Source organism: Chelonia mydas, chromosome 6 (assembly GCF_015237465.2).
Source record: "Chelonia mydas isolate rCheMyd1 chromosome 6, rCheMyd1.pri.v2, whole genome shotgun sequence".
NCBI lineage: Eukaryota > Metazoa > Chordata > Testudines > Cheloniidae > Chelonia > Chelonia mydas.
This window is the reverse complement of record NC_051246.2, coordinates 70,147,501-70,174,584: the sequence shown is the minus strand read 5'-3', so window position 1 is coordinate 70,174,584 and position 27,084 is coordinate 70,147,501. Positions and strand designations below refer to the sequence as shown.

General features: G+C 43.8%; 1 protein-coding gene across 4 annotated transcripts in view; it reads right to left on the bottom strand.

The window, feature by feature from the left end:
• Positions 1 to 1,903: 1,903 nt before the first annotated feature.
• Positions 1,904 to 27,084, bottom strand: part of CDAN1 (codanin 1) — a 43,466-nt gene continuing 18,285 nt past the window's right edge. For 3 of the 4 annotated variants that reach the window (XM_037900391.2, XM_037900392.2, XM_037900393.2), the window contains exons 10-28: positions 26,959 to 27,034; positions 24,552 to 24,760; positions 23,567 to 23,681; positions 21,609 to 21,752; positions 20,767 to 20,933; positions 20,013 to 20,094; positions 19,245 to 19,334; positions 17,830 to 17,884; positions 16,636 to 16,769; positions 15,306 to 15,409; positions 13,067 to 13,216; positions 12,195 to 12,258; positions 11,531 to 11,609; positions 10,196 to 10,353; positions 8,318 to 8,425; positions 7,873 to 7,936; positions 6,304 to 6,506; positions 4,632 to 4,739; positions 1,904 to 3,774 (exon numbers count right to left, since the gene is read on the bottom strand). In XM_037900391.2, the coding sequence (XP_037756319.1) occupies positions 3,649 to 3,774; positions 4,632 to 4,739; positions 6,304 to 6,506; positions 7,873 to 7,936; positions 8,318 to 8,425; positions 10,196 to 10,353; positions 11,531 to 11,609; positions 12,195 to 12,258; positions 13,067 to 13,216; positions 15,306 to 15,409; positions 16,636 to 16,769; positions 17,830 to 17,884; positions 19,245 to 19,334; positions 20,013 to 20,094; positions 20,767 to 20,933; positions 21,609 to 21,752; positions 23,567 to 23,681; positions 24,552 to 24,760; positions 26,959 to 27,034 (2,236 nt within the window). In that variant the 3' untranslated portion in view covers positions 1,904 to 3,648. Of the gene's footprint in view, positions 3,775 to 4,631; positions 4,740 to 6,303; positions 6,507 to 7,872; positions 7,937 to 8,317; positions 8,426 to 10,195; positions 10,354 to 11,530; positions 11,610 to 12,194; positions 12,259 to 13,066; positions 13,217 to 15,305; positions 15,410 to 16,635; positions 16,770 to 17,829; positions 17,885 to 19,244; positions 19,335 to 20,012; positions 20,095 to 20,766; positions 20,934 to 21,608; positions 21,753 to 23,566; positions 23,682 to 24,551; positions 24,761 to 26,958; positions 27,035 to 27,084 lie in introns of those variants that run through there. The other variant, XM_043547837.1, reaches the window with a different exon arrangement.

The following is a 27,084-nucleotide window of genomic DNA, read 5'->3' as shown; positions in this document are numbered from 1 at the left end:
TTATGTTCAGCAGCTTCATTAGGTGGATTGCCACAATGTGACCTTGTGCTCAGGAAAACACCTGGACTGCAGTGATATTTAAATTTCACCTCCGTATGTTCCTTTGTCACTTTATATATACACCAAGGTCATTGTGTTCTAGATGTCCAGCAGAGCCAGTGTGACCACTCATCTCTAGAAAGCTGGAGCCTTTTTTGGCCTTCAGCATCACCTGTGTATTGTGGTGCCCCAAGTGGGCTCCTCACCTTGAAAGGCTGGCATTAGTGTAGCTGTGTTCAGGAATGTGGAGGAAGCATCCTTTCATCACATGGGGTTCTTGTTTCCACCAACTGAGGGAATGAATTAGTGGATGGTAAACTTTCCTTTCCTTTCCATCTCTTGTTGAGAATCCCTCAAAGGCCAAAGCCTATCAGAGGAACCTCCAAAGTTCTCTCTCATGTGCAGGCTCTCACACAGGACAAGAAGAATTAGAAGGAATAGACAAAGATGGATTGATGCCAGGTATTGACACATCTTGGTTTCTTGATCTTGTAGTCTTGTTTGCCAGAAGCTGGGAATGAGCGACAGGAGATGGTTCACTTGATGATTACCTGTTCTGTTCATTCCCTCTAAGGCATCTGGCACTGGCCACTGTCAGAAGGCAGGATACTGGGTTAGATGGACCCTTGGTCTGACCCAGTAGGGCCATTCTTATGAGGTATCCAAAGATCATGCCCTGATTAGCATGGAGTCTAAGAACAGGTATAAATAAATTCCTAGACTCCTCACCCAGGCTGCTAGCTTTGTCAGTGGATTAACAGATAGCGTAGCATTTTGTATTGACAGGAGCAATTGCTGTAGGCAAACCAGAGAAACTGCCAATGACAACAACTGATGGGATTATGCAGATAAACCTCTTCCTGGTCTAACAGTGGAAAAGGTCTCCTGGAGAGATTACAGAGAGGCGAAGTTAGAATGTCCATTTTATTTATCATCTTTGCTGACTATGCTTTTTGAAGTCTAGGATGGCCCAGTCTCTTCCTAACCCTTTTCTCACTATGAAGAAAGTAGAGCAGTGCCCTGAACCTCTTTCCTGGGACAGGTTTTATCACCATTAGCTCTAGCAGGTGTAAGATTTCCATCAGAATGACAACGTTTTCTTATCCCTGGAGTTTGGAGAGAGGATGAAGGAAGTTGAGGAGCCTGGCACTCCAGAGAGCATCCATACTACAATGACACTCATTTCCACCTGTCTAAAGTTGATTGGAACCATCTGTCTGGGAAATGAACCATGCAGCTCCTTATGTTTATCTCCATATGAATGCAGGCTCTGTTGCAGTTATACTGACTATAAGATGACTTGTGGACTTACCCCGGAGGAGCCTTGATAAAACAGACGAGAGAGGTGGGAAAAAAAGATGTTGCTTGTTATTGCCCCAGAAGAAACTTTAAAAATCAAGAGGCTAAAGGGCAAGGAAGAAGGCCTGAACTACCACTCAGTTTCCACCATCAGTGGCAGGCAACCTAAGGCCATGAAGCAGACAAACCCTGGAGGAGAGCCTCCAGCATTCACAGGAAGAGAGGTGCAGCCCAACAGTCTTGGACTGGGGAAAGTTCAGAATAAAAAAAAAAAAACTGATTACAAGTAATATGAACATCACAACTCACCAGCCAGCGCAGGGACAACGTGTTGGCAAAGTCAGTGTTACACTTGAGTTGTCTGAAATAGACCCAGCAACTTCACTGTTGCAACAAAAGTCTTGCAGAGTGTTTACAGGATGAGTGCAGCTCCACAGCTATACTTCTTAGAGATGGGCATCTTTGTGTGCTTTAGTTTGCACCAGTTTAAAAAAAAAACAACTCAGTGAGTGACTGCACTTCTAGCTTTATATACCTGCAGTTCAGACACAAAAACAGACCTCCATTTTGATAATCTCTTTATTACAGCAAATCTGACAGCTTCACTGAGATATCAACAGTGAAATGGTCACATTATACTGAGCCCTGAAGAGCAAGTGTGTGTAGCATGAAGAAGCACACCTGTTCTTTCAGTTCATACTGTGGCAGCTGTTCCTGTCCACACATTTTGTTCACATGATATGGTATTACTGAACAACCTGAGCACGATGACAGGAAACAAAAAACACTGACAAGACAGATACCTGGCATCTGCAGTCTCCTTCAATCCAGCACCCAACAGTCTGAGTAGGTGACAAAACTACCCAAAATAGTTGCAACATGCACATTGTCCTCTTTGGTTTCCCTCATTTTCTCTGTGTCCAGTAGACTTTAATAGTAGCCAGATTTATGCAGTTTGATTTTTAAACAATTTAACTCCTTGACATTTCATTTTCTACCCCAGGAATTCCTACCCATACCAGCAAGAGAGAGGCTAATTAGCAATAGAAATGGCCATACAAACAGCCTAGGATTCACCTTGTCTAGCTCTCTTGCTTATGTAACACAATATTTGCTTTTGAATAACCTGTATTTAGTGAGGAAAAGACACTCCATCGACCTGTTAGGCAAAAAAAAAAAAATCCTTCCTTATACAGGGAGGCAAATCCTATGCAAACTCTGATGAGTGACTAATCTTATTGAAAACCCTTGGAACATTGTATTTAAGATACTGAAAATTAGCAGCCCCTTTTTGTTGGCAGTTTCCCTTTTAAGGTGGATCCATGAGGATGGACAGCACTCAGCAGCATGCCATGAATAGGACTGCTTCCTTCCAACATCCTAGTGATGCTATTTCATGGGAGTTCTGTTACATTTCCAGTCTAGTTACTCCAGTCTGTGCTTATCACGCACAAGTCTTTCTATGAAAGAACCCCAAACTCAAGGCAATAAGGATTTTAAAGACAGTGAGTAACAGATACATGGCATTTATGCTCGCACTACAAAAACAATGCCTCTTAAAATACTGTCAGCTCTCCCTAGTAAAAAAGATAACCAGATAATCTCCCCCTCAATTCTATAAAAACCATGAAATACAAGTGCTGCTTTTGTTAAGTGAGACAAACATAGGCATGAATGTCCTTTAAAATAATATCTGATCCAATGCTCCAAAATATTTTTTTGTGATTTTACTTTTAAAATGAGTCTTAAAAAATCTAAAAAACAAACCTTCAAGCTTGAGCTCATGGTGAAAAATAAATATCCCTCCATCTCCTTGGCCTATAGTTTGACTTCTTCCTTCTCCTGGTAGCACAGTGTATTTTCTAAAAAAAGTCCATAAGAAATCACACTAAGTTAAGATAAGAGATGGCACCTTGGGAAACCACCAGAAATCCCTCCAGCAGCGTAGCAGGTTTTGTGCACTAGGATGGATTTCAGATTCTGTTCAGAGCCTCTTGCTGCAGGAGTACAAGATGTGTTTCCACTACAAGTATAGATCATCAGCTGTGAACCACAGTCAGGTTCTTAAAAGAGAGTTCCAAACTTAGAGAGCAACTCTTAGAAGCATTTCCATTTGCAGATGTAAACCCCTCCAAACACTTTGAGGGATGTGTGTTCCTGTCACACCTAGTGACTCCTTCAAGGGAAAGTCTGATGCAGTTTTTGCACAAGTGACCCTTCAATGCATTGTGATCCAAGCAAGACGCTTACTGCATGGACTCAGCAGCATCATCAAATTCCACATGTCGAGTTCTCCTCAGATTGTCTGCACTAGCTTTCTGCTGCCACAGTACCTCTTGGTTGTCTCACCAATTCACAAGGCCTAGTCCTGGGTTCTGCAACATGATATTCAGATATAAATATTCTAGAGATAGTTTCCAATTCTTCCAAGAAATCCTGCAACAAAACAATGCAAATCAGAGACCATCTTTTAAAAGTGTGAGCCAAGGGATACAAACTTCTTTTGAATAATATAAAGTTGAGATTTCATAAGCAAAAACAGGGTCAAAGTTTTGTGTTGGGATGTTAATATAATGACACAGACTATACCAGTAAAAACAGTTAAAGCACAGTGAAAGAGACCACAGCTGCTGAAGTGATAAGATACACCAAGCCTTCCCTTTGATCCCTGTGCCCATCTTAGTTTATATACTAACCTGATATAGGCACCTCAAAATCACTGCCTGATTCTTAAAGGTGCTGAGCACCTGCAGTTTCCATTAACTGCAGTGGGATTTATGGGTGCTGAGCACATCAAAAAATCAGACCACATTTAGTCAGAAGACTAACTTGAAGCTCCCACATTTGAAACATCTAGCCAGCAGGTTAGATTCTCTGGTGCATTATGGTGATGGCAAAGAGGCTGAAAAGCAGCTGGATCTTGCCAGCTGAGAATTTCCCCTGGCATAGAGAAGTTTGAGCTGGAGCAGAGCCAACATACCCAGCCCCCTGTGAGCCTGGCCAGGTGTGCTGCACTTCAGCTATCCCCAACTAGTTTATGGTTTCTTGGGGACCACTGTCAGCTGGTACAGTGGCAGGTTTTCTAATCTATACTGGAGCAGGGCAGGCACAGATCCAGCCTAAGACAACCCCCCTACACACACACACTTTATATTGCACCAAGCAGAAACTCTGCATAGACAAGAATCTGGGCCTAGGTCTTTGACAGAGGGGTACAAAAAAATTAAAGCTAAAAGCCAAACTGACACAGCATCCTCATATTCATGCCTGCATATTAAATGAAAAATACTTACTGAGGACCAGAGAAGTTCTTGGAGGCTATGCAAGCAGTTCTCTATCTCTGCATTTCCCATCAGACCATGACCAACAAGACCATGAAGCATAAACAGGAACAAATCCCACTGCAGAAGAAACAAGGAGTGTCAAATTCCTCAAGATGGGCTATGGCCTGCATCTATTTACTGCTTTGTAAGAACTCTGTACAAGTTATGTTTTGAATTTACTCCAATCTGTATTATGGGGAAAAAACAAAGGTGAAAAGAGGAAGTAAACTCTGGCCCTGGGTTCTGGGGCTTCCTTGCAGCTCATCTAGTCTTGGTTTCCCTTACAGCTCATCTAGTCTATTCTACAATAAAACAATCACACCATTTCAGTGTTGATAAATGTAAAGTAATGCACACTGGAAATTTAATCCAAATTATACATACAAAATGATGGGGTCTAAATTAGCTACTACCACTCAAGATCTTGGAGTCATTGTGAAGCATTTTATGAAAACATCTGTTCAATGTGCAAAAACACAAAGAATGTTAGGACCATAAGGAAAGGGATAAAAAGACAGAAAATATAATAATGCAACTATATATACATCCATGGTATACCCACATCTCAAATACTGAGTGCAGTTCTGGTTGCCCCATCTCAAAAAAGATATATTAGAACTGGAAAAAATACAGATATGGAACAGCTTCCATATGAAGACATTAACGCGGCTGGGACTGTTCAGCTTCGAAAAGAGACAACTGCGGCAAGATATGATAGAGATTTATTAAATAATGAATGGTGGGGAAAAAGTGAATAAGGAAGTATTTATCCCTTCACAACACATGAACCAGGGGTCATCCAAAGAAATTAACAGGGAGAAGGTTTAATACAAATATGAGGAAGTACTTCACACAATGTCAACTGGTGAAACTCCTATTTCTGGCCTTCACAACATCCCCTGGCAATAACTGGGTTAAAAAAAGATTCCATAAGTTCATGGATTATAGGTCTATCTATGGCTATTAGAAAAGATGGCATGGATGCAACCCCATGCTTCCACTGTCCCTAAGCCTCAGACTGCCAGAAGCTGGGACTAGATGACAGAGGATGGATCACTTGATAAATTGCCCTGTTCAGTTCACTCCCTCTGAAGCACCTTGCTCTGGCCACTGTCTGAAGACAGGATACAGGGCTAGATGGACCATTGGTCTGACCCAGTACAGCCATTCTTATGTTTATTTTCAATTCTGGATTCCCAGCTGGAAATAGAGTAAGTGTTTCCTGCCCAGCTCAAGGACAGGTTGGGAATGCCTGTAATTTTCAACAAAAGCGGATATCCTGGTCTGGAACTACACAGGAAAATTCTTCAGACCCAAAGTTAACCATGGGGCCATTTACGTTTACAGTGCTATAATCTCTCAGGTTGATCATCAATTTTATCATTTGTTCTGACATTAAACTGAACAAATTCTAGCGTCACTTGCATCTCCCCAAACATAAATATCACAGTCTGCCTTCTTGTCAGAACTACACACTGCTCTTACTTTTCCACTGTCCCTGAAGAAACTCATTGGCAGCTGAACAGAGAGCCAAATCTTGCTGGCCTTACTCACATGATAGTCACAGAAATCAACAGAACTCCAGTGTGAGTACGGCAAGCAGGATTGGGCAGATGGTTCTGGAGAGCTAAGGAAGTCCCACCTCACGTTGCTTGACTTCTGCGATGTAACCGACATTCTTCCTGCTGAACATCAGCTGAACGGGAACAGGTGTCCAAAAGTCTTCCTTCCAAACTGACAGCAGCGATTTCAGAAGGCCATAGACAGCATTCTTCTTCCCTCGCTGTCTTTCGGGTTTCTTCTGGATCTGAGGCTTAAGGCCCTGGATAGGAACACGATCTGAAACTATGGGATGGAGGGGATGGACCAATACAGTTTATTACTATTACATTTACAGTCTTCTTGGTATGTGCAGCACATTGTTAGCGAGCTGACAGGCTTCGTTAGCACCAATACAAACACCAAGGTGAAAACATTCACAAAGAGGCAGTGCAGAGCCACAGCTTCAACTGAGGGTCAGAATCTTGGAACGTGCAAAATTCTGGGTTCAGCACCCAAGACAGAAAACACCGCAGACAAGAAATAGAAGTCTGTTCTGAAGTTGACTCTACTGGCCTATTGCCCACAAAGCTGGGAGAAGAAAGCAATAAAACTAGCTGCTAGTTTTTAGTCTAACAGAATGGGATGTAGTTATCACTCCTACAAAGGGCAGTGGTTACTTTAACTGAATAGAACATTTAAATAAAAAAAAAATGTACACTTTGCATTAATAATTTTACTGGTAGATTAGTAGATCCCAGATTTACGTGGGGCGGCTCTACTCTCACTTTATAGTGGATGAACTGTTTTCTCTAAGGACAATATTCATTTTTAATTATTCTTATTACAGTACTTCTAAATACAGCTAAACAATGAATCCTAAAAAACTCAGACCTTCCCTGTAGTTTCTTGTCATCTCATGGAAAGACAGAACTGCATTTCCAGCCCCAACCCCCCCCCCCCCCCCCAAAAAAAAAAAAAAAAAAAAAAAAAAAGGAGTTCAGCGTGTTTCATCCTTCCAAGGTACAGGAAACTGCTCTCTAAAAAGGGAACATTTCAAGGGGAGCCCTACTCCCTCTGAAGGCTCTAGACAGCAGAGATAGGGAGACTGGCCAGGGGGAAAGCTCTGTACCCACATGATTAGCTAGAAGCGTGTGAGGTGTAGATGCACATCAGGTATCAGAAGCCATAATCTGACACATTTAGCAAGAGGGGAAATCACACACTGTAGTTGGCTGCTGCCAAGAGATCCAGGCAGTAATGCACTGGCTGAACCTGCACAGAGGGGTCACTGATCCACATGAAATGAGCTACTGACTTTCTCTCACAAGAGAGGCATGAAAACTGGAATCAAATATTACATTTAGGAAAATGTTCAATTCCAATAATCCAGAGACAGGGATCTCAGAGCTCACTGCGTGTCTGAATGAGGGGGCCAAGAACTGGGAGGGGAAAAAAGGGTGAATGAGGTAAATATGTAGTTGAAGGAGGGTCAGCTCAAAAGAATGATGTTTGTGAGGGGTTTTAAGAAAGCAATCTCCCAGTCATCCTATGGGTTTTGCAATGCAACGTCTTTGCAGATCCAGTGGCACTTTTGTTACAGGAGAGGGCACTCAGAGGTGAAAGGAAAGCAGTCAGCATTAACAATGCACAGACGTCACAACTGGCTTACCTAGGAGAGATGCCAACTCTACAGTGCACCTAGCCAGCTGCTGCTCAGAGGTGGGACACATGAACTGAAAACATAAAATTGGCATGTCACCATCAGGGAATCATCCCAGAACCTGCAGCCTCTGGTTCAGACTGATCAGACAGGAGCTTTGCATTAACAATAATTAGGAAAGGCACAAGCAGCAACAGCAGGAGCCACAGAGTTGCTGACTCAGGGTCATTAAAGAAGCCATGGTTGGAAAGATGCAGGAAATTCTCCATGAAAATAATCAATCTTCACATACCCACACATGACATACAAATATCTAGGGTCAAAGAATGAAACTTATCTTTGCCAAGTCTGAGCTCAGATGAAAGGTGCCCCCCTAGCATGAGCTGAGACAGGTTCATTACACTAGCATGTACGCAGATGGCTCAGAAAGCACTGCATACTTCTTTATTTCTACCTTTCTGCACTGAAGCGTTTGGCTCAGTCTTTTCAGCAAACACTCCACCTGGACATAGGGAATTCCTTCATCTTCATCCCTGGGTCCCACAGCAATACAGAGCACGTCCTAGACGAAAAGGCAACAACAGCTCATCCTTTGCATTTCTAGAGAGATCACTGGACTGAAGATTAAGCAATTTACAACCATTCCTTAACTGTCACAAAAAAACCCAAAACCCATACACAGCCCATGAAGGAGGCTAGTATTATCCCCACTTTACAAACTAGGAAATGGAAGCAGAAATATTGCCACCAATTTTTTCAAACTTGGGTGCCTAGCTTCAGGCACCCAAATCTATATTTAGGCATGTAATAAGTGCCCTCACTTTTGCCTGTAGCTCTCACTGATGTCAATAAGGGAAACAGCCTCTCACCACCCTTGCAAATCACATCACTTATTTAGCCACTCCAATTTCAAAGTTTTGGTTTAAGTGATTTGCCAAGAGTCAGTGGTACAGCTGGTAACATAACCCAGGTCTTCTGACCCCTGCCTCCATCTTGTGTCTCAACCATGACGTCATCTTCTGCTTCTCTAGGAGGCTCAACACCATTATTACAGGAGTGTTATATATCACACTCAAAACAAATGTGTAGCATTAACTGTCTGGTTCCTTGGATCATATTTTTCCTGATGCCGTGTGTGGTTAACACCTAGCATCACCAGTGACTTACCGACCAGCACTAGTATCCTTGAATGACAACTAAAGGGCAGAACTTCAATTAGAAGACATGGAAACAACTACATTTTAGAACGTCAAAAGGATTATGTCAGATATAGTGACTCCAAATTTAAGCTTTGCAAAAAGCAAAATTAAAAAAAAAAGGTAAGATCTTCATATAACTTTCCATGATTTTTTGTTGCAATTCCAGTGGAAACGCTTGTTACTTTTAACAAAACACATTCTGCTGCAGCCAAAACATTGGAGGCAGTGGCCTAGAACATGTGAAACTGATAGGAATTTGATTATTGCTACTCTGCTTTCACTACCCATGTAAACAGAAATTAACTCAGAAAAACAAGCAGAATAAATAGTGAAAAGCAGATGAGATTATTAATATTCTTTCACTTAATTTCAAGTGATGGTGACATAACTGTTTGGGTTTTTTTTAATTATGATTTCTAAGAAAACAGCATCCATTTAAGCCTGGGACAGGAGAGGTAGGAAGGCAATCTGGAAAAATCAAGCCACCCACCACTCCCTTCTTTCTCTGTAACTTCAATTCCCCCTAAATCCAGTTGAGTGCAGAGGAGAAGGCAGGCAGGCAAACCCCTTTCTATGGATTTGCACTGATGTAGCTGACTGGAACTCAGCAAACAATTCTGTTGGTGCATAAGGAGGAAGAGAATCCAGCTAGCTCTGCAGGGCTGATAAGGATAAAGACCAGGAAATACTTATTTTAGTCCCTGAAGTCAGCAGAGCTCACTGAAGAAAAAAAAAACACACTGGGAGCAGATCTGCAGTGTAAGGAGGAACCATTTTGACAGTCATTCTTCAGAAAAGAGCTGCACAGAACTCTCACTAGGGCAGGATGGCTCTTACATCCCCAAAACAGGGACTCTGGACTGAGGTAAGTGAAGTCAGATGGACATCTCCCTCTCCCCCCACGGCCATGTCACCATGAACACTGTATTTGACAGGGTCCCTGGGGACCAGAATGCTGATCTCTAAGCAGCTCCTGGAAGGGAGTGAGAAGCAACATAGGCACACTCCCCTCCACTCCCACCCCATCCAGGCTCAGAGCTTGTTCCTTTGAACTGTGACAGCTTAACTGTACCCAGGGGAGGAAAGTAAAAAAAAATATCAATGTAACCAAGGAGACAGTGGAAGTTCTGTACTTTGATCTCATTGAGGATCTGAGAGGGGAACGGAGCATGGTGCTGGCAGTCGGGGGGACAACCTTTCCTCTCCCCCTGTGCATCTTCACTGGGCAAGGAAGGCCCCTGGACTCTCAACATTCGATTAAAGGTAGTTCTCACTTCTCTTTTGATCAGTGCTGTAAGGAACAAACAACAGGGCTTATTACATTCATATTTTTCTCACAAGGGATATGGAGAACACGGTTTTGAGAAACCACATTATGGGGTGCTCCCTCAAATCTTTCTCCATTGAGTGGTGTCTCAGGACCAGCATGAGGAATGTGTTAGGTTTCCAATATCCCAGCCTCTGCGCTCCTATTCCTTCTTGTAATCACAGGCTCCCCTCCCACCCTGGGCATGGGCAGAGCCAATGCTGTACCCACAGCTCTTCTCAGAAGTGTAGGTTAACGGTAATATCTAGCCCATCTCTTGAGCCTATTAGAGGATCTCAGCGTGTCCTGTGAACATCAATTAAGCAGGAGATAAACTAGCATCACTATTAGATAGTGTTACACTAGAAAGCTGAACTGGTGTGTTGTGCCAGTTTACACATCAGTGCTTTAGAATGCCCGCACTAGCCATCACATCAGTTTATGTTCTGAGCCCAACATCCACACTAGTGCTGTTCTAAACCATTTTCGCCGCAATGCCTACGGGGTACCTATCCCATAGTTCTTGGCACAACTCTCAGAAGCAATGACTTCTGAGAGATTCTGAAATGCTACCAATGCACTATGGGACAGAAGCTAGTGAACTATATGAATCATTTCACTACCATCAATGCTAGCAGTAAATCAGTGCAGTCTGAAATGGTTCTCATTAAACTGGCGTTCTGCTGAAAGCAATTCCAATGCGAGTGGTACCTGTTCTGCAGGCAAACCCTAAGAAGTAGTAATTGGTGTGGACACAAGGTATTTTACAAGCACGCTGAAGGGACCAAGCAGATCTTAGCGCTGTAAATGTCTAGTGCAGACAAGACGTTAGCCCAAGTGACAGATTAAGGGGAAGCCTCCCATATTGTAGAACCCAGCACCCCCCAAACAGACTCCTGACCTCAGATCCTGAAGTGACCTAAAGGCCAAAGTTTGAGAACTCAAAACCTTGTAACATGCACTTAGGGTTGGAAACCAGATGGGTGAGGACACCAACCCCTTCCCCTGCTTCTAAACAAGTATGGATGGGCAGGACAAACCTTTGACTACAAGAAAACCAGGGAGAGCATGTACTTCATTACACTGGAGAGACCTCTCTCATCTTACAAAAGTCCCTGCCTTCAAGTCAGGAGCAGCCACAGTGCAGAGAGCTGAGGCCTACCTGTGATGTTGGTTGCCAGCCAGCTGCAGGCCTTCTCAGTAGCCAGTCCCACCGCAATGTCCTCTGCACTGCTCAAAACCTTTGAAATAGATAAAGCAGCAATGTTACAGTTATTGCCATTCACAGGACAACCCTGCCCTGCTGGGCAGGGAGAGACAAAGGAATAATTCTCTAGGGAAGAGTCTTCATTTCAACATACATCGTGTTCAGAGTCAATATGTGCGGCTCCTGATAAACTCAAATGGGACAAGGTCACTGTCATGGAAACTGGGTTCTCAAATGATCAAAAGGGTCCTTTTACACACATTCTCTACATGAAGCCCATTGACTCAGGCAGTATTTGGTGCTAAGAAAAATGTATTACATTAAAGTATAATTAATGTAACATAAATTAAGTATGATTAACAAATTACATTAATTGTAATGGGAGTTAACTGTGAAGTCACATGGTAATGTAAACAACAGTTAACTATTTTGCTGCTGGATTATTTTGACTGAAATGCCCAGTTAACCTGGGCAAGCATGAGACTCAGGGTGATTTTATATCCGTGTGTCAGTAAATTTGACCCTCCTATCACGGAGGGGTTTAAAAGTGACAGCAATGGCGATACAGGAATACCGAGCAGGACTGAAAGGCAAGGCCTTTAATAGACATGGTACATACTGCTGCTGATGTCTCTTCTGACAGCAGCACTCTCACAGCCTCAGGCCCTTTCAACCTGCAAAATCTGCAAAGAAAAAATGGCAAAGAAAATATACTGTTGTGTCAGCCAAAGCTCTAGTGCAGGGGTTCTCAAACTTCATTGCACGGAGACCTCCTTCTGACAACAAAAATTATTACATGACCCCAGGAGGAGGGACCGAAGCCTGAGCCCCGCTGCCCTGGGTTGGGTGGCCAAAGCTGAAGCCCAAGGGCTTCAGTCTCAGGCAGGGGGCCTGTAACCTGAGTTTCTCCACCCAGGGCCGAAGCCCTTGGGCTTTGGCACTAGACCCAGCAAGTCTAAGCCAGCCCTAGCAACCCCATTAAAATGGGGTTGTGACCCACTCTGAGGTCCTGACCCACAGTTCAGGAGCCGCTGCTTTAGGGTGACAGTCAGAGATGTCCCTCCAGCTTTGTTACATTTCACCACTTGAACATCCTAGTGGGTCCCACAACCAGGCAGGATAGAACCAGGTAAGCAAAGTTTTAACAACAGGTTCCTGCTATAGGCAGTTGAGCCGTAACACCCAGGATTCATTCCTTCCTTCCTCTCCAAAAGAGGGGAAAATACAATGACTGGAGCTTAAGTCAGTTTGGAGCTGGAGGCAGCTAGAGTACACAGGACTGTATCCTCCTCAATTCCTTCCCAGGAATAGAAGGCATTCGAAGGGAAACTGAGCTCAGATTACAGGGATGCAGCTAAACGCACCAGCGCGTCTGAAGCAAAGGTTGGGGGTTTTAAAAATATTTGTGTAATCTCAGAGTCTACACATCATTAAGTAATCTGCAATGAAAAGGAAGAGAAATGACTAATTTAAGTAGCTTCTCCTGCTTACTCTCTGCCTTTGTGGAGAGCCTGCGCCCCTTCGTCGTACAGCTGAGCACACACCTCGTCCAGCAGTTTGCTATGATTAGCATCCTCTTCCTTTACCTTATCCTGCAGCATGACCTCTGCCCTTTTGACCAGCTCTGCTACCAGCGTTGCCCTGTTACAAGCCAATGGTACAACAGAGAGAACAAGCCAGGAAATCAGTATATAGCCCTTATATCCTGCTTCAAGAGGGGCACCATTTTCCTTTAGACCACAAATGAAACAAAACACAGATTAAAAACTCCATCACATGTTATTAATCTAACTCCCCCCTCCACAATAAGAGCTTATCATCCCAAGCCCATTGGAATTCATTGCCACAGGATGTTGTTGAGGCCAAAAACAGTGAGATTCAAAAAGGGAATGTAGGTTTCTATAGCTAACAGGAATATGCAGAGTTACTAGTGATTGCTAACAAATTTTGGAAGACAAATTAAACCTTGTGCCTCAAGGCCTAAACCAATCTCTAACTATTAGGGTTTAGGATGAGACCCAACATGAGGGGCAGATTATCCCACATCTGCCTACTGTGACGTGTCTTAAATCTTCCTCTGAAGCATCTGGTGCTAGCCACTATCAGAGATACAACACTAGGCCAGAAAGACTACAGGCCTGATCCAACATGGCAATTTCTATGTTTCCATGTTCACGCTAAACAGACATAATCCAAAGTAACAAGGGATACACAGCTTTCCCCTGAAGATGCTCACAGAAACACCCTAGGTCACTAAGCTCTTTTGGGAGCGCTAGTGCAGACAGGACTTCAGGCAGCCAGTCACCAGCACCCTACCTAGACTAGCACTCACACTAGTTTCCACCAGGAACTGGCAGTACTGATCTCAGCAGAGAGTAGTAACACAGGGACATTTTAGAGCAATCACCCAAATGTAGACAAAGCATTACAGTCAGCAAGGGAAAGTGTCTGCTTACACGATCTATGGACTGGTAATCTCTGGCCGAGTCTTACTGAACAGATGCCTTATGTCATAAAGCCACCACTGTTTGGCCCCTCAGTAGAGAGGCCAAGGGTAAATGGGACAAGACAAGGAACCAAACTCCCTTCCTCACCCCTAAAAGTGGATGCCCATCTGACCAGAGTAATACATGCTAGCTGTGCAATATCACGAAAGCTTGCTCTATCTGCACTGTACTTCTTCTGTGAACAGAGGCCTTCAATCCCTGAGACTGTCAGTCGAGTGCCTCCAACTAGCACTCAGGTTCTCTCTCTCTCTCACACACACACAATTTAACAAACAATTCAGAAAAATCCAAAAAACCATACAGAATGAGAAGAATCCCTCAGAGGGCTCATTAGAAAAAGGAAACACTCCCTTGCACTCCAATGTCTGCCATTGGATCGCTGGCTGGCTGGCGGGGGGGATGATTTAGCATCCAAGAATTAATCAGAAAACTGGTGAGCCCCAATCAGAGAGATCACTGTCTCAGAGAAGGAGAGTGTCAATGGGGCTCAAAGCATTTTACCTGATAAACATTTTTTCAAAACGTTTTTCAAAAATATTTCTAAATGAGATCAGTCTTTTAAGGTAGAAGCTGGGTGCTGCTGGGAGAGGACAGGGTGTCTTATTCTGCATGGGCCAGAGGGTGCCCAAGTGGAGTCCATTCCAGTCTCAGCGTCATCAAGGAATCCAAGACAAGGAAAAGCACTTCCAACATCAAGGGAGAGATTCCCCCCACCTTCCCCTCAAAGGGGGGGTGGCAACTAACCTTTGAACCAGCTGAAATACTAAGCTGTGATTTAAAAAAATAACACTGCCCATTTATAGGGCCATCCACCTGAGGATCTCTCATAGGACTTTACTATGAGTTAGACCCCCAACACTCAATCAGGGAAGGTAGTATTACCATTGTTAACATCATCCTCGTTTTCACAGATAGGGTATTGAGGCAAAGATTAAGTGACTTGCCACTTGTTTTACAATACCTTCTGTTATACAAATCCCCTTCCATCTTAAATAGAGGGTGACATTTTCACCAGATGAAATGGAGGAAATGCAGAGTGGTCCCCACCACACTAGTCCAAAATGAGCCCAACTTTTTAGTACCAGTCAGGTTCAGATTGCCCACTGTCAGCAGTGAGGCCAATGCAGCAACTCCCCCTGCAGCAGGACACCCAAATGTTTGGCCTCAGATTGAAACCCAACAGGCAAGCAGGGATTTTCAGAGATGCCCAACCCAGCACTTACTTGATGTGCTTAACACAGTTGGATCCCACCCTCTCTGCCACAAATTCCACAGTCCTCCGCAGGGATGGAGGCTGGTTGTGGAAGAAGGCCTGCTCCAGCTCCACCTGCTCAAGAGGAAGAACAAGAGCTACAAACAGACCAGGGCACTCCACATCAATCCTCCCCTCTGCACTACAGGAACAAACAGGCCCAGGGCACATTGGCTCTGTTGTGTACTGTACACAGTAAAGATTCATAGATATTTAGGTCAGAAGGGACCATTATGATCATCTAGTCTGACCTCCTGCACAACGCAGGCCACAGAATTTCACCCACCACTCCTGCAAAAACCTCACACCTATATCTGTGCTACTGAAGTCCTCAAATCGTAGTTTAAAGACTTCAAGGAGCAGAGAATCCTCCAGCAAGTGACCCGTGCCCCATGCTACAGAGGAAGGCGAAAAACCTCCAGGGCCTCTTCCAATCTGCCCTGGAGGAAAATTCCTTCCCGACCCCAAATATGGCGATCAGCTAAACCCTGAGCATATGGGCAATATTCATCAGCCAGATGAAAGGCACAAAACTTGTCTATACTAGAGCATTTTATGACCACAACCCCGGAACAACTTGTAAAATGCTTATGTCCAATCTTCCTCTCACCTTTTAGCCCAAAGCTTATTCCTTTTGACTTGTGAGGAAACTGCAAAACAATTGACTGATAAAGTGGTAAAAAAGAGGAAGGAAAAACATGGATAGCTCTGTCCATTCTGAGAGCAGCACCTTTTCACAGCAGGCTGCAACTGGGAGCACTGTATGACAATGAGCCATTCCCAGGGTGTATTGCTTTATTCCCTTTAATTATAGGGGGACAACACTGCACCAAACACAGTACCCTCATATGTTCTACCATGGTTATAGAGGAATCAGAGCAGTGTAAAAAGAAAGTCAGGGGTACGCACCAAAAAGAAGAGACAGGAAGAAAGACTGGGTATAAAAGCATCAGCTGTGCGTGTGACAGGAAAGGCTTGTGTATTCAGGTTCTCTAGAATTTAGAGCCCACCCAGTATCAGTGCTGGAAGATTTAACAAGCAGATAGTAGGATCAGTCACCCTTCCTCTTATAACTGTTAAGCAAGAGATTCCTTGCTGCCTATGCTTGTGTTGTCCCCCCCCTCCATATAGTTTTAGGCTAACACTGTGCAGCCTGCCCTCTTGTGAACACTCCTTCCCTTTGCGTATCTGCTGTGAAAAGCCACTTCACCATGCTCAGAGCTATTTCATTATGTGGAAACAGAATGGATCCCTAACTTGTGCAAGGAGCCAGTACACAGCTCCTCTCTGGTTCTCTCTACCTGCAATTTCTGCTGTGTGATAGAAGGTTTAGGTGCCAAGGACTCTGCAGCAGTTGGGGTTATTTTCCTTATAAAGCCACCATTCTTTGCTCCACTGCCAGCCACAAAGGAAGCCAGCAGCTTCCGTAGCTCACCTGTAAAGAAAAAACAGGTGTGAAGAGCAGTCCCCACATATACAGTCCTGACAGTGGGTAACAGAGCCAGATGTGCCAAGAGAAATTCACTGAACCAGGTTCTGCAATACCTTAGCTTTTGTGAAAGCAGAGAGTAAGTTTGGGATCTGAGGAGAGGCCAGCACAATCCCAACACCCCACACACCCAAGATGGTGAGGAAAGCGGGCTGCAAGCCCCTACCCTTGCAGGGTGGCAAGGCACCCCCAGAAGCTGCATTCCTAGCAGGAAACAGGAAGGCTGCACACTGCTTCCCAATACTCAACAGCAACCCTTCAGAAGGATTAGGGAGTAGTGACTTGGATAAGGTTTTCACGACAATCCCGCCCAGTCCTCCTCAGACTGCGGCAGCTCTGCAAGGGCCACCAGGATTGTGGGAGAATCAAGGACCCTCAGCACTCCAGTGTGGTTACCGAGAGAATGCAGTACAGGGGATTTCAACCCTTCAAATTGTGATGTGCATTTCCCATGTAAGAATCATTGCACTGACTGTACAGCCTCCCCCTTTTCATCTTCAAAGCCAACGGTCAGGTGGGTGCCTCTGTTGTATGAGTGCACAGCCACCAAGAGGCAGTCTCAAGGAAACAAAGACTGAGGAACACTGTCACTAGCAATCCTGACAACACAAGCTTGACAGTATATGATGTCAAGGTACAAAGAGATCCCTCCCCTCTACCTTCAGTAAGTGTCAGCCTAGAGACCAGGGTACTGTCACAATCCAAACCCTTCCCATTTAAACACAGCATGGGGAAGCCTGGCACTCCCCCATTCAAGTCTGACTTTACATGGAGCGCCAGGTTCCCCCTCTCCTGTGAATCACTAACTCTACACAGTCAGAACAGTCAATCTGCAGCCTCCCTGTCCCCTGAGAGGTACGTCTATCAATTGTTGTTGGAGTATCCATGACTTGGTCTTTTCATCAAGGTCAGAGTTATGAGATTTAAGGTTGTGGGGAGGGGTAAGAAAGATGACCTGACTCATGGGACCAAAGAATGCTGGCACTAACATCAATACAATACTCACCAAGGAAGGGACAGCAGGTATAAAGTAACTGCTGATCCACCAAAGGCACAGAATCCTGGTAAAAGGAAGAAAAGGAAGTTGAAGGACAGAACAGCTGCAAAAGGGTATCATCTTTAGAGGATTAGAAATCCCTTACGTATCATGCAGATGTCTCAGGGCACCTTACCCTCAAAAAATAGAGCTAATCACAACTCAGATCAAGTGCATCTGAAGGGAGACATGAACTTTGAACACACACAGAGTTCATTCCTGCCCTCAATATGCAGTGAACAGTGCTGCATTTCAGAAAGATCTGCCATTGCTTGAGCTTTAGTCCTGGTCACTGTCAAAACCGCACTGAGAGTGGATGGTTCTAAAAAGGGATTAGGGATCCCAGTGGAGGCCTGCTGCCCTGACTGCTGCTGACTGGGGGAGGAGCCCAAACTAGGAGGAGGGTAAAGAACACACAACTATTAAAAATTAAAGCTCCACCACTGATTCCATCCAGACACACAATCAGTCCACTTGACTTTAGACTCTGACCCATGGAGTTACAAGACCACACACACCCCCGCCACCATATTACCACCTTGCATAGCCAAGCAGGATGGGGATCAAGAGAGGGCCTAGCATCCCATCATTGCGGACCGTATATATTGTACATATTTAGGAAAGGCTGCAATGGAGTTCTGCATCTCCCTTCTGCCACTGGAGATCCAACTGACACATACTGCACTGTAACAAGATACTCTCATATAGTGGTGAGACAGGCTGGAGGCTCCCACAGACAGCAAGGCAGATGGGATCTGAAAACTATTTTATTTGTATGCTTGAATTATTTTTTCTGAAGTGGTTTTTGTTCAAGTGCTAATTACCCTTTGCCAGGCCAGGTGGATTGTAGAGAATCCCAATACAGCAGACTTCTTTAAAAAAAGATCTGAGTCACCTGTTTCCAGTTTCTGTTCTGTCATCACTCCTAGCACCTGGGACAGGCTGTAACTCTCACACTCACTCTGCACTGTGGATATTCTATCAACATTAGATCAGAGTCTGTAAATAAACATGCTTGTGTGCCCTCATCTCCTTGGCAAAGCACCCCCTCAGTTCATCCTGGCCACGCTTTCTCCAGTTTAGAGTCATATTGGCAGTTTACCAAAAGCCCTGAGGGGTAATTTGCATAAAACAAGCAGATTGCAACTGCCTGTGTTTTCAATATTGAAGTCCAGCCCACGGAGACTATAGGTCCCAGCATAAAATGCAATCTGACCAGTCAGACAAGTCGAAGCATTGCAGGCGTCTTTATTCAACACATTTGCACTGAAGATAAGCCACTACACACGATGTTGAAGTCCACAGGCTGCACATGGCCTGCAGGTCACCCATGCCTCAGTCAATCAGCAGCAAATATTAAAGCAGCTACTGTTACACAAACTTACCAAAGCCTGAGCAGATGTCATAGTGTCCCTCATCAACCCCTCCTGTCTGACTTCACTGGTGAAGAACAACTCCTCTGGGACCGAGGGGACCTGGAACACAAACCCTCAATAGTTGCCATCCACCGGCAGTCAGTGAGTGAAATACAGTCCCAGCTACAAGGGTGGGACAGTATTTCAATGTTCTAAAAATATATATCCTGCCATTAAATCTTCCATACTCTGCCAGACCCACCACGCCACAGATAGCTTCTTTCTATAAATCAAGAGTTTATTACCCTCCATTTCACATATCCCAACCTCCCACCAGGGATCTTTCATATCGCTCACCAAGCTTCGGGGTTCTCACTCCCATTAAAACAGGCACCATTCTCCCAGCTGAGGACAGAACAGGACTACCTTTGGACTCTCATCAGTGCCATTTCTTAATAAGCTAGACAAGTTCTCTGTTGATTAATGCAAAGCACTGCCACCTCCCCACAGCATTCAGCACACTGCCTTTTTTGCAGTGCAAGACAATTTCCAATTTCAGTGGGAACTAATGTGTGCACTCGTAACAGACAAAGCCCTTTGCTTCTGAGGAAAAGTGCTATATAGTTTAATGAAGATGAGATCTATAGAAACAAAGTAGGGAATTATACAGGAGTGTTAAACTTGCTACAGAAAGGATCTCATTTATTTTATCTCACTTTATTTATCTCATTTTCATTTGTTTTCAATTAACTTCTAGCACATTTTTCCTCCAGCCATTTACTTTTCCAACTACTGTACCTGAAAAAGCCAGCCCAGCACTGCAAGTATCAGTAGCTTGTTCAGGAAACTCATCTCCTTATCTTCAGAAAGGACCAGGCACCTGCCATGGAGAAAGGGCAGTAGAAGAGACCATTAAACTTCAGCTGCATTAATTAAAAAAATATTCTCGCTATACTATAACTTGTCTCCACGCTCTCCATTTCCTTGACCTGTTCCCTGCCTTGTCTACCTTAAATCTCAACCTCTTTTGAACAGAGAAGGTGTCTTAGCCTGTGCATGAGTGTGCGCGGTGGTGGTGGAGGGGGTGGGGTTGTATAAAGTGCATTGTACATTTAGTCTCCAGCAGCCACAGTTTGGTGAACTTAGGACATGCTACAAATCCTATCTCTTTGCACTCTTTTATGGAGGGGAGAAGAATTGAGAATATTTGGGCAGTGGGGAACTTTGCAGAGGGACTTAAGTTTATATTTTGCAGCTGCACGCTGCTTGAAGACACATGGGAAACTGTATATATTTGGACAAACTCTATATTTTAATCAAGTGTCAAAGGTTCCCAGAGCTTGGGATGGACTCCTCTTAATACAGTATAAAATCAAGAGAAATACAAGCGATTTACAGCTGTAACAGGGACAGAAGTGATTTTTTATAATGGTCCCACCTGAGGGCTAGCATGCAGCCTCACAGCCACCATTTTGGAAGAAGAGTGGGATGTGATTATCATTGCAAAGAAATGTTCTCAAGCAGGTGCAGGCATTCTTGCTCAGTCTCTCACCTGTACAGCTGCAGCAGGAGGGAAAATACCCTCCTGTAGTAGTCAAGGAATGGAGCAAAATGGTCCACAAGGGAGAGGAACTCTACAACCCAAGGAACGGTAAGAATAGTACGTCGGTTCAAGATAGATCGTCTCAGGAGCTTCAATATATCCAGTACAGGCAGAGTCTTGATGGGCAACACACATTAAGTCAACTTAAATTAGTTTGAAGCTAACTTTTCACACTTACTTTAAAAAGAAAAATCCACATCTACCTTATGGTTTTTCTTTCCATGATTTAACTCTTTGTACAATTAAGCAGTAACAAAATGGCTAGTGTTTATATCTCTGTAACTTTCAGTCACTGGAGATCTATATAAATATCCTGCTAGTAATAGTTAATGGAGATCCTACTGTAGCTTTGAGAAGATGGTCTTCTGGCTAGAACTCTGACACAATATCAGGAGATCTGGGTTCAGTTCTTACAGACAATAAAAGCCAATCTGCATCTGGTTTGACATATTAGTAGGAGTATTTAGCGGAGACCTGAGACACTCCTAAAAGCGTTTCTAGCAGTAGAACCTTACACAATGCAAAGGAAGCATTTCCTGTGTATTCAGGTCTTCGATACATCATCAAGTAGTTCAGCAATGCACCACTTACTAACACCTCCCTCTTCCCTATCTCATATGCTTTTCTTCACCCGACAGGGCACAGCACAGTATGGAATGTCATTTTGGAGTCTGTTCCACCTCATGAAATGGTGCTGCCAGATGCAGCAGAGAAATACCTGCCTCATCTGGGGCAAAGGAAACTTACTTGCCAAGCAAAAGCACAGGCTGGTTTTCTAGCAGGTTACTTACTTGGTTCCTTAATGCCACTGCAGACTCCTGCAAGTCTCTGCTTGGTGGTTCCACTGTTTGGTATGGCAGGAAAACAAGAAATCCTAGAAACTTCGCAAGGAGTCTGAGAGTCATCAGGGCTGCAGTGAAATGCTTTTTTTCATCCTGAAATGGAGAGAAGGAAAACTGGTCAGGGACAACACCACACCAAACTGGGAAGCAGTAACCTACCAGAGCTCTTCTCTTCCTTCATGGGAAATGCCTCACAGCTTCATCCTCCCCACCACTCTCCAAAAAACTCTTTCCCCTATAACACAGCGAAGGGCACTCTGCAATATTCAAGTATCCTTCAAAAGTGGAGTTCAGCAATCAAGTGCACTGGTAAGAGTTCTAAGGGAGATGTTTAAAGGACCAGGCCCTTCTCTTCAAAGCCCTGCATGGACAGAGGCTGAGGTATGTGACCTCATGTCTCTACTTTTCTCCATAGCAGCTGGGTTCCACAAAAATGCTTCCACTGACAGAGTCCAGGTTTCAGTTTAAGAGCGTTTTCAGCAGAGGACCCTCAACTGTGAAGCTCGCTGCTACAAGAGATGATCCTGAGCCCACCTCTTCCAGTCTTCAAAGTCTCACCTCTTCCAGCAAGCATTCCCTTAATCACATTGCAATACAGCCCCAGAAACATGCTCCTGGGGCATGCCACTTAGACCTACAAAAGCAGCTTAGAAGTGAGTGCAAGTAGAGACCTGGCTCCTCCTCCAGAGGGACAAGTGGAGTACATTTAATCAGTATAAATGTAACTAGATATTGTTGTGATGGGCACATTTAAATTACATACATAAATGGCTGTACACAGCTCCTGTCTTCACTGTTGCACTGGCTACTGAGGGGACAGTCCCACTATTGACATAAGCAACAAATGAATCCAAGATCTTTTTCTTAAAAAAAGAAAGAAAACAAGAAGCTGCTCAAACAGTCATACTTCCATATTACTAATCTTAACTTGATATTCCTGTACTCCTCCATCTCTGGCAATGAAGCAAGAGCAATCAGCACATAGCCAACATCAGCCAAGTAGCAGCTGCATATCCCTGAGAATTTAGAGAGCAGTTTCATTCTGAAAAGTGACTTGGTGAAGATGGCAGCCTTGGGTCCTACATGTGTTCTGTCTCAGTGACTCCAGACTGTTTGCTCATCTTAGAAGCTGCCAGCACCACAAACACACCCTGGGATCTCAGCTAAACTAAATTATCTGTTTCAGAGTAGCAGCCGTGTTAGTCTGTATTAGCAAAAAGAAAAGCAGTACGTGTGGCTCCTTAGAGACTAACAAATTATCTGTGGCTTGTGCAACATGATCAAAGATCCTGATGGCCACATTCTGCCCTCTGTTACATCTGTGCAACCCTCAGGATTTTAGTGGAATTGCATAAGTATAACTAGGCAAAATTTGAGAACAATGGGATTGCACAGTTAGCCTTACAAACATAGGTATGTTAGCTCTACAGGGTTAACATGATTTTTTTTTTTTAAATGTTAAAAGTTACTTTATTTGTACTGCAGTCAGACCATCAGACTCAACACACAGTGAACAGACCTGCTAAGATGTCTTTTAAAGCACAAAACTTGACACTTTTCAGAGTAGAACCACATTTTAAGAGTTGCTGATCACCAAAAGGCACCATTTGCATAGTTACTTCTGTAACCATAACTGAGCACATGTAAACTGAGCACAGGGGCAAAGTTAAAGTGGCTACTGGAACCTTAGTGGATAATTTTTTATCTTCCAAACATACTGATGTAACTTTAAACAATATTAAAAAAAAAAAAAAAAAATCTAAAAAGAGGATCACAATCGCAACTATAAATGGATTTTAAACAAGTCTTTTTATATCACTGTAGCAACTAGGAAACTCATCATGAACCAGCTCTCGGACTGATCCAATGAACAAGTTCTTAGCAGATGTCTGGAACATATTACTTACCTGTTCATCCATATCTGCCTCCCCATCACTAGGTTCGTGCTCTACCAAAGTAAGGCCATCCAGCTCAAGTATCTTTAGACACAGGCTATCCATCAGGTGCTGGTTGAACTGGTAGCTTCAGCAAAAGATGAAAAATCAGACTGAAAATAGCAGTGGAATCTCAACTAACATTTAAGCCTTAATCACTGAAGTTGGGGACGGCTGATACAAAACATCAACTCATTTAAGGGAGGAGCTCCAAGTGCATTGTGTGGCCAAGAATAGCAGTGTCTAACAGCCAGGCAGAGCCTGGGCAGACTCCATGCAAGTCTCGCCACACAGCTCTGTCAGTGCACTAACCAACCTCAACATTGACTAACGACCTTTTCCATTCTAATCTTGGGCCTCTCTGGAACAGAGACTCCCCTTATTCTCCAACAGCGTGCTGGTTCTAACGATGTGGCTAAACATTTACAGATGAGACTGAGGTCCCTAAACCCATTTCATTTGCAGTCTAAGGGAGATCTGAATCTATGCTGTGGAACATGAAAGGCTAACCATAGAGCAGCCTTACACTCCACCGCAGGGCACTGACCACCACCACCCTGTAAGGAACAATTCAGCTGTGCAGAGCTCCTGCTGTTCGCTGTTGCATCAGCTCGTGGTATTAAGAAACAATGACCCCCTCTGGCAAGACATTCAGTTTGATTCTGTAGTAAGCTAACTAGGAACTAGCCTGATGTAGCTCTTAGGAGAGGAAGATAGATTGGGCCAGTGGATACAAGAGCAACTTGGTAACTATGCCAGTCAGGACTACTTAATGGACACTGCAAATCGCAACCTTCTTCAGAGTTTGAAAACGTCCTCACTTGGGCTCTACTGTCCCGAAGAGCTGGAGTTCCAAGACCAGTTTCTGAGTTGACTCCCCAACTGCAGCACAATCCAGTGGTATTAGCCAACCACCATCCAAACTTAGCCGAGGCATAAGCAGTGATATGCAGCTAACCTTCCTGCACTGAGAATGAAGTCCCTGAAGAACTGCTGGCACCCTGGGAAGGCAGGGGGCGGGCAGGGCCCTCTGATGCTCTGAGGAACGACAAATCTCTCCTGTAGCCTCTTCAGCCGGCTCAGATTATTGGAACCCAGCATATTAAGGACATCCTGGTCTGGGGTATCTCCCCAACTTGTGCCACCACCAATAGGACCTTTACACATCTTCAGGAGGGGGAAAAAGGAGGGAGATGGGAAATTTATAAGATTTTCTTTTCTCTTGGATATCTTGCCCCACCCACTCTCTGCCCCATAAAAAGACTTTTGATGGAGGAGTTTTCTTTCCAATGCAAGGAACTGGATGTGGCTCCCTATAAAGCCTATGAATGCTATCTCCTTCAGCCAGTCAAGGGAGGGCAGAACACATGGAAAGGCATACAAGGCCAACATGCTACCCTCCCGGCCTAGCGGTCTCAGGAATGGAATCCAGATGCCATACATTAACACTAGGACCCTAGGCTGCTGGGCCAGCCTGGCTTCCTATTACATAGAGAATATAAATACCATGGATAACTGTACAACCTGCATGAATCAGAGTTCAGTCGTCGATGGTTTAGTCCACCGCTCAGGGATCAGGACTATTTAAGACTGTGCTACTTCTCACTGTCATCTACTGCATATTCCTGGACCAGACTCTGTGAGGCTCCTCGGTGTTTCACAGATTTTAAGTATTATTTGCAGTGGCTCATCCACACAGAGAGCTATGGCTCAGCACTCAAAGGAAGAGGTTTTCAAGCCCTCAGAACTAATCAGGTACTGAGGCATCTCAAGGATGCAACTTGAAATCCTGGCACCACGCTGAGAAGTAAACTCCTTAAAATACGATATGGTGAGGTTAACATTTATTGCGTCTCAATAATTCTAAACTGAACGTGCTCAAGTTTACAAAGGAAAATCCTTTTACAACTGCTAACCCTGTAAACACACCCTGGGCTCTGAGAGTCAAGTTAGATTCCTTCCTGCTCGGATATCACAAATCGCACAGGTCCAGCAGGCCAAGTTCTGGTCAGTTACACCCATACCTCATTGCAGACAAAACATTTTCAACTTAAATCTTTAGTTACACCTATGAAACCCTACGGTGTTCAATAGGAATGCAAAGATGTAACTGAGGGAGAAATCTGGCTTTGCAATTGGAACTTAGTTAACACCTTTTTTGATGATCCCAGTCTCTTAGCTATGATGGTTCTGCAAGGCTAACAGAAGTAAAGATCAGTAAAACCGTATTTTGCTCACTAAAGTCAGCAGATGACAATTGTGGAGACACACAGGGAGCACATCTGCAGAATAAGATGAAGACATTTTTACAGTCTTTTCAGATTAGCAATACACTTAAAAGGCAGGATTTTCAAAGGTGACTAAGAGAGTTATGTGCCCAATTTGCAAACTGGGCATCTAATTCCCTTAGTCTCCTTTGATTTCAAAATATGCATTGCAAGTAGTTTCAGGTACTACACCTGCCCAAGCCTCTGACAATTTTTTGTGGGTTTAGATTTTTTTTAAAATCTCTCTATAGTGCTGTGTGAAAGGAGACCCCCCCCCTCCCCTGCAAACAAGGGAAACTGACCAACTATACAGGATCAGAAATGGAAATACTACACACAAAGCAAACAAACAGAAAATTCTCTCTACTTTCTCTCACTTACAATGATCTCACACATTACTTGGAACAATAGTAGGCAAAAAAGTTAGATAGAACAATAATGCTTCAAACAGCACCGGGTCTCCTTCCAGGCATAAACAAGCCAAAATCGGGGCCATCATAATCAAACCAGGATCCAGCAACAACAATTAATTCCACTGAGAAAAACAACGAACATAACCGGGCAAGTCTGAATCAGATACACATCAATGTCTAAACATTTTTTTTAAAATTTCCAAATGTGTGAATTTTTATTGCTGGTAAAATGTCCCAGGTGAACAGCTGTTGAGACCAAAGCCCTCTGTAGTCAAAGCTCAATACGCAGCCCTATTAGCGTGCCACAAACCTGACAAGAATCATCTCTAAAGTAGAAAAGATTAAGTAATCCAATCTCCATCATCCATTAATTCCCTGGTATGTCTGTCCATTCTGGTATGGACACATGTTGATTGGGAACTATACTGGGAACAAACTTATTTTACATAGCCCATTCAGAAGTCATTAGATAATGGTAGTTTTCTACCAATCTGTGCTGGATTTGAACTGATAAAATTATTCCTTTGAGATATCCATTCTCCCCACCTCCTCAAATAATTCCATTCACTCAGGAAAGGTTCTATTACAGCAAAAAGTACATGTACAAATGTATAAATACTAGGTTACATTTTGCTATAGCTTAGCAAAACTGCTCTGTTTGTGGAAAATACAATAAGTTATTTACCTGGATAAGCTGTTTCTGAAAGAGCCTGGCAAAGTGGCTGTGATTATAGGCTGCTGTGAGGTGATTCATCATAGCCCTGGGAAACAAAACAAACCGCTAAAACCAAAAAGAGCCAGTCAAAACAGA